The sequence below is a fragment of the Bison bison genome, unplaced genomic scaffold (genome assembly GCF_000754665.1).
Source record: "Bison bison bison isolate TAMUID 2011002044 unplaced genomic scaffold, Bison_UMD1.0 scf7180017864371, whole genome shotgun sequence".
Lineage (NCBI taxonomy): Eukaryota > Metazoa > Chordata > Mammalia > Artiodactyla > Bovidae > Bison > Bison bison.
The window spans coordinates 9,980,901-9,988,551 of NW_011494943.1; the positions used below are offsets into that span (position 1 = coordinate 9,980,901).

The 7,651-nt window shown below is 57.2% G+C and overlaps 1 protein-coding gene across 1 annotated transcript in view; it reads right to left on the reverse strand.

The window, feature by feature from the left end:
- Positions 1-257: 257 nt before the first annotated feature.
- CANT1 (calcium activated nucleotidase 1) overlaps positions 258-7,651 on the reverse strand; it is a 10,743-nt gene continuing 3,349 nt past the window's right edge. The window contains 3 exon segments of the mRNA XM_010856275.1: positions 258-2,568; positions 3,318-3,521; positions 5,297-5,948. Coding sequence (XP_010854577.1) covers positions 2,198-2,568; positions 3,318-3,521; positions 5,297-5,948 — 1,227 coding nt within the window. The 3' untranslated portion in view covers positions 258-2,197.

Consider the following 7,651-nt stretch of genomic DNA (forward strand, 5'->3'; position numbering starts at 1 on the left):
AACAGCGTCTTCAGGCTTAGGGACAAGCTGGACTGGCTGATGTGGTTTCCATAAAGGCTTCTAGTCCACAAAGGTCCACGGTCCCAATCCCATGAGCTCCCATGGCACCCCGGCCATCCTGCATCAAGAATGCTTCTGGCTCGTTCCTTGCCAGGATCCCTCTTCATCCCCACAGGAAGTGCACCCTTCTCTGAGCCCCTGTGTGAACTGGCTCTCATATCCCCTGCGGCAGTGCCAAAAGCCAACACAGACCAGAAGACAAAGAGAATTCACTTTATTGTTTACAAAACAATGGCTCCAGTAGGAAGGGAACACAATCATTATGCTTACAGCAGCGAATAGGGGTGGGGGTGGGGGAAAGTCTAGCTTTAAAATACTTGAAAATCACTGTGTGAAAATGGAGCTTCTGGGCACCTGGGGCTTAGACCTCAACCCAGAGAATGTCCCTAGTCCTCCAACCTTCCTAATTTCATCTCTGGTATTTTTAATATCACACAGCCCTGAATGTCGTGGATATTTATCAAGGAGGTGGGTCAGGGAGCCCAGGTAAGCCAAGTCAGAGAAGACTTGGGCCTTCAGACTGTGTACAGTGGGAGCTGAGCTCTAGAGAGACATGTCTGTTCCAAACCTTGTTTTCTACTCTCCTGCTGTTAGTGTTATAGTGGAAGAAACAACCGGGCAGGAACGAGGGATCCTTCCTGGGTCCCCTCTGAGCATTTGTATTAAAATTCCAAAGTGGGAAAAGTCTACAAGACAGAGGTTCACAAGACAACAGCCAGAGCCTAAAACACGGCCCTTCCTGGCCATCACAAACCCTACATTCTCCTGAGAGGTGAGGTAGCTTCTGGGAGAGGGGTGCCGTGGGCTGATGGTGATGGCCCTTCTAGACTTCGGTTCTGGCTGACCTGTGTCCCAAACCCTCCGCCTTTACCCTGGGGTACGGAGAAGAGACCACAGGGACTAAGACGTGCCAAAGTTTCTGTGAAGTTTTTATAAAGAAGAGGCTGCAAAACTCTAACAGGGAAGCCGAGAAATAAAAGGCCAGGACAGAAATTGCCGGACCAGGTAGGCCTCATCCACAAGTCCCAGGGTAAGGGAGCCCAGCGTCGGGGGCCAGGTGCAGGCTTGCCAGAGCCTGGGGCCCCTCTTTGACTCAGGAATTACACATTCAAGTCATTCGTGGAAGTCTTTAAAGAAATGGCAATTTCTGATAATTGCTAGAAAAAGGTATTGTGTCCTTATCATTGTATCCTTTGGCCAAGGACTTAGAAGTGCTTGAAAACTTGCCTTATGGACTGTAACTGCTTAATTACCATTTTCTTCACTGCCGGGAATGAATTTCTTAACTACAGGACTTTGCTCTTGATAAGATTTGCCGATTCCATTTTATAAGAAAGGAAACTAATTAATATATAAGCTAATAATTAAAACTTCAAAGTGCTACGCAGGCACAGAATTTTCCTGAAGACAGAATATACGGGGCCAGACCCTTGAATGGAGAAGTTTGACGTGGGGCAGATGGTGGGCCTGTGACCCCTCTTGGGGCACTTTGAGCAGACGTGTTCCCGGAGGCCTGCCCTTGCCCTCACAGCCCTGTGAGGTCCTGCAGTGTAAATAGGTTCTTTTCCAGGGGCCTGGAGGGGTGGATTTAATGCCTGAGGTTCACAAGGAAGAGAAGACGGGTGGTCCAGGCGCACCAGGCTGGCAGCCCCACTTGGCAGACTCACTGTTGGGTTCCCAGAGAGGGCACAGTTCTTGACACACAGTAGGAGCTCAAGAAATATTTATTGAGCAGGAGAAGAAATGGAGAGAAAAGAAAAGGAGGTCAGATGGAAGAAAGGGCTGAATCGGAGGATGGGCCCCAAATTAAGATGCCTGCAATGACTAGCTTCCACCACCAGGTGGAGGCGCAGGGAAATGTCCGGCCTGCAGCTCTGGGAGACACCCCCACCCCGCCACTTCTGTTCCCCTCTGAGAAGCCACATCTCAGGCTGGGACTGAGCTCCCAGTTCTGGAAATTTCTAAACCAGGCACGCACCTCAAGAGTTCCAAAAAAAAAAAAAATCAAAACAAGAAAAAAGGATCAACTAAACATCACGTCAAAGTGCAGTCGTTGGGTTTTTATGAAACTTGAGTCCTGACGTAGCTTAAAACTGTCCACCCCTCGGCCTGGCTTGTCATCTTGACTTCTCTTGGTTCAAATGAACTCTATGCCCTCGTACTTCACACTCCCGATCTTGGTCTCGGGCAGGAGGAAGCGTCCGTCCAGCGTGAAGGCCATGATGTAGGTGGCAATCTGGCCGCTGTCCTCCTCAGACTTGAGGGCCACGATGATCTGGTCGTCGGTGTTGGGGATGAACTTGAAGGAGGAGAAGCCGTGGGTGGGGACCACTGCCCCCACGTGCTGGACGGTTATGTCCCCGAAGTCCTGGGCGGCGCTCAGCAGCAGGTTGGTGCCCCGGCGCTCGTCGTCCTTCTCGCTGTAGCGCTCGTGGCTGGCACGGCGCGGCAGGAAGAACCAGCGCTGCAGCGTGTCGCTCCAGCAGGCAGACTCGTGGATGAGGTAGCCTGGGGACACACAGGCCGGTCACGGCCCGCCCGACCCGGGCCTGGGCGGCCTCGCCCCGCGTGCACACCCGCGAGCGGCCCGGCGCCCGGGCAGCAGCACCATTCTTTTCTTTAGCTGTCCGTCTGTCCAGAGTGGCTGAACCCAGCAGGACAGAGCCCACGGGGCCGCGTGAGCCTCTGCTGGGCCGCCTCTCTGGCCACCCTCCCTCGCTGGCTCCCCCAGCACTGCTGAGTAGCCATGGCTACAAGGTCTGTCTGTATTTCACCTCCTTGGTGCTATTTCACCTCTCTCGGGGCGCAGAGCAGAGAGCTTCTGGAAGAGGCACGAGTAACACTAGGTCTGATCTGAGAAGACGGATCAGGGCAGGTAGGAGAGGCTGCCTCTAAGCCAAAAAGGATGGGAACTCAGCCTATCTGGAGGTGAAGCTGTGACCTTAGTCGTGTGCTTGAGCCTGCTCCAAGCACCGCCCCTCCCTAAAATAAACCATGACTTCCAGAAATGAGGGCAAAGCAGCAAAGCTTCGTGCACCTGCTCCCACCACCAGGTCAGGGGCGAGGCCTGACCTCGGGGCGGCCCCCAGGACACTGCTGACGGGGCTACTGTCTGAGCCCGCCGAGTGAGCCTGGGTGAAAAGCAAAAACAGCTCGCTGGCCCCAGAACCGAGAGGCCTGGTGGGAGCAACCATCAGAGACAGCTGAATGGTCTAACAAGCAAGCTCACGGTGCCCATCCGTGGGCCTGGCTCTCACCTGGCGGCTGGATCCCGGCAGCGGCCCGCAGGGCGTTGTAGCTGGACACCCAGTTCTCGTGGTCCACGCTGCCTCTGCAGCCCACCACCTTCACCCACTCCGGGTTCTCATTCAGCACCTCCCCCGTGGCAGTGGTCCACTCCTTGCCCAGGCCGCCCACATACAGATGCTCATCCTTCACGGCCAGCCACTCAGCTTTGAAGCCTGGGGACAGGGAGACAGGGGTGGGGCTGAGGCGAGGGCCAGCCTTCTGCTGGCCTGGCCCATGGGCTCAGTCAGGGCAGAGCAGAGAGCCCTCTGGGCCCGGCAGCTCTAGGTGGCAGAGGTCACTCATGTTGGACTCAACCTGGGGCGACGACAAGAGGATAGGGGATGGACCAGCCAGCTCGCAGCTCCGTTCGAGGGTGGGCGGTCGGGCCCCTCTCCTTAGAGCAGACACCACGGCGTTCACGTGGGGCAGACGGGCACCACCTCTGCCTTCTGACTCCTGGCTCCTCTCTCCCTGCCCTCTAGCATCTTCCTCCCAAACTCACCCCAGGAACCCTGCTGGATCCCTGCCTCCTTAACCCATGTGAACCCCCCAGTGGAGCAGCCTAGTCCTCCCCCCAGCCAGAAAAGTGGCCCTCCACTCACAATCTCTGCAGACCCCAACCTCCCCGTTTTTCCAACTGTCATGTCAACCCCATCAGACTACGCCCAACCCTGGGAAAACGCAGCAAAGTGCTGGTCACACAGCCACACCCCCGAGGGATTTATGCGCCAGCGGCCAGAGCGTAGTGGGGCTCAGCACAGATGCGCACAGTAGCCACGCCAATCAGTGTGTTTATTTTCTTAGATGGATTCACTTACCATAAGCCTAGTTGTGAAGGCTGTGTGGGCACTTTGTTCTAGCATATTCTCACCTGTTCCTACACTGTGTTCTAATCTGTGCCTGTTCCCAAATGTTTTGCAAACTTCCGGCTGGCCCAAGGAGCTGTGGCTGCAACCCTCACCTCAGGATGCTTCTCTGTAGATGGCTCTGGGGGACCCACTGACTTCCCGTGATCTCCTCCGGGGGACAGACCACCGGGCAACCCCGAGCTCCCTCTATCCCGCTATCCTCCAGACCCGAAGGGCAAGCAGAACTGCTGGATGGTGCCGGACACGCGCGGCCGGCCTAAAGCAGAAAGCGGGCAACCGAAGTTTTCAATAAAACGGTGGCTGAGAGAGAGTCCTGCCAACCTGCTCAGCCTCGGGCAAAGTCGGGACAGATTTTTATCACTTCGAGGGAAGGAGGCCCTGGCAGCCAGCCCAGGGCCCAGTGAGTTAATGCGATTTCTCCTTTGACCCCAGGTGCTGGCAGTGGAGCCTGGCTTTCCAGCAGGTGCAGATCCAGCCACACGCATGGAAGCTGGTGTCAACTCTCCCGCTGCTCCATGTGAAGGTTCTGGGCACACAGGCTCCCTCCCACAGCTCTGCTACCTGCCTGCTGGCATAGCCGATGCCAGAGGTCGGACTCCACTCAAGGTCGGGGTGGGAGGCACTGCTGTTCACACTCAGACCCTCCCCTGCTGGGTTTTCAGAAATGAGCAGTTTGCTTTTTAACAAAGTCTCAGTTCAGAATGAGCAAACTTGATGCCCCAGCTTTAAAGCCAAGCCACGTGGAGGGCACAGTCCCAGCGTGCGCTCAAGACACTGACACAGCTGAGGACGCAGAAAGGGGCTGTCCCTGAGGGCAAGGCCCAGCGCTCCTCTGGGAGAGACCCCGCTTCCCCGCCAGCCCCCAGCAGAAGCTCACACTCCTGGGCGCGGCTTCGGTCTGAGGTCTCCGAGGACTCTGCTCAGGCTGCAGGAGCTGCAGGTCAGAGGTGGGGTAGACGAGATCTCCCCGACGTCCACCCCTGGACCAGCGACTGCTTTGCTGTGCATGTGTTGAGAACCAACCGGATGACCTGATCTCCAGCACCGCAACGAGCCCAGGGACAGACGGCCCGACTTACCTTTCCCCACGGTGCCGTCGCCGTCGGACAGGATGACCCAGGGCACGGCCCTGGAGCCTTCGATCTGGTAGACCACGCCTGTGCGGTCGTCCACGGAGTAGAGCTTCCCGTTGAAGACGATCAGATCCGACAGTTCCATGCCCCGCCCCTTTTCTGCCAGGTGGGACTCCAAGACCTCATGGCCTTGGTCCCACTCCACGGCCACCCGGTCCCCGCTGTCTGACAGGGTCAGATGACCCTTCTTCAGGTAACTGACCCAGGTGTTCTCCTCCTGGGCCCTGGACTTTGTGTCCAGGTCAGCAATAACAGCGATCCGGTATCGCGTCCCGCCTGGCGTCCTCTGGGGGGCAGACAGTGGGTAGGTGTCATTGTACCGGGCAGCAGGAGGCTGGACAAGCTGTCAGTTGTGGGTGTTGGGCAGGGGGGGCCGGCCAGGAGGGGGGCGGTGGGTGTAGAGCAGCCAGAGGACAGCGGCGCCCACGAAGGATGGCAGGATCACCTTCCAGCGGGGGCGGAAGCGGGGGTCCGCGGCCTTGGTCATGGACGCCAGCACGGGAAGGCCCCCCACGCTGATCCGGAGAGAGTGCATAGACTCATTCCATTCCGGGGGGTTGGAGAGCTGGACGGGCATCAGACTGAAGGGCGGCGGGACCTGCAACGCGGGGGAAAGGAGAGCGGTCACGACCTGCCGGGCACAGTGCCCCACCTACGAGCGGGCGTACGGTCCAAGGCGGCCTCGTCCAGGGTGACTGGCGTGGCCACGACTCGGCCACTGCTGCCCCCTTGGCCTAAGTAAACCCTGACTCTAGCAGTGTCTTTGTTTACTCTTTTCAGCAGGTAAAAGTCTTTCCAAAGCAAAACCATTCCATGTCCTCTGTCCCAGCTGCCAAGACACAAAGCTCAGTGAGAGCAAGTTCTGCATAAGCTGGTGCTTTGCAGTCTTGGGAAAGAGGGCATGTGGCAGGCGGGGAGGTAGGGAGGGTTGGGCAGGACAAACTATCAGACAGAGTACAGGTCCATTTTAAGCAAAGGTCACCTAAGCCAGAAAGCCCTCCCTGACGGCTCTGCTCCCGACCGCAGCCTCCATCCCTTTCCTTGGCACCTATCACCACTGGACATCAGGTTACAGTTTATTCATTTGCGCCCCCGGCTACTAGAACAGTGCACAGAGCAGACACATGCTCAGTGAGGGAGCTACGTCCTCCTGGGTTACGTTTCTGTGATATTCAAATAAAGCATAAAACACAATCAGCCAAACAGAAACGTGCTGTGCTGAGCTTAGTTGCTCAGTCATGTCTGACTTGCTGTGACCCTGTGGACTGTAGCCTGTCAGGCTCCTCTGTCCATGGGACTTTTCAGGCAAGAATACTGGAGTGGGATGCCATTTCCTCCTCCAGGGGATATTCCCGACCCAGGGATTGAACCTGCACCTCCTCTGTCTCCTGAATTGCAGGGGGATCCTTTACCCGCTGAGCCATCAGGGAAGCCCATTCAAATCAACTATGGAACACAATCAAGCCAAACAGAAACAGTGCAGGTTTTGGCAATATCTGTCCCCTGGCACCTTTGTGTCATGCAAAAGGCTGAGGGTCCAGAGGCTGACGCGTCCTCATCCCTGGAGCCCTGCCTGTCAGCACTTCAGCTCCAAGGACAGCGTGGCTTGGCCGAGCCCGCTCCCTGGGGTGTAGCTGGAGGCCGAGCTCCGGGGGAGGTGGTGGTGGCCAGGAACAGCGGCTCTTGTCCCCAGCACAGACCACGGCAGCTCACAGATCACAGCAGCACCAGGGGCAGAAGCAGCAGAACACTGGCCCGTGGCCACCCTCAGTCTCGACCTTCAGCTGTGACTTGGCAGCTCTCAGCCTGAGAAAGGTCCCTCAGGCCACGGAGCATTTCTGCCTTGGCCCCCAAACAACTAACGGCTGACTCTCTGCGTAGATGCTCCTCGCTCCGCCAGGTGGCAGCTGGGAAGGGTGTGGGGACTCACAAGGGGACTTGGCAGTTCTGTGAACCACCCCTCACCACACTGTAGACCATGTGGGCTGGCTCCTAGGATGGAAAATGAAGGCAACAGGCCCATATGGCAAACAGGCCTCCCATCCCCTTGCTTTCCGGACAGATTCTTAGGTTTTGGCCAAAGGGTCAAGTACAGAAAAGGGACTTCTAAGGAGCAGGTAAGACATCGGGGCTCTGCGGAACGGCCTCGGAGTCCTCCTCCCCTCCCCTGGGCATGGGCCCGACTCCCCTCCTGGGAGAGGGCTCCCCCGCCCCCAGGAAGCAGTCCCCCAATTTGCCATGGAGATGTGAGCTGGTCGCTGGGGACCTCAAGGGAAAGCAGGAGTCCTGGCCCCACCTCTG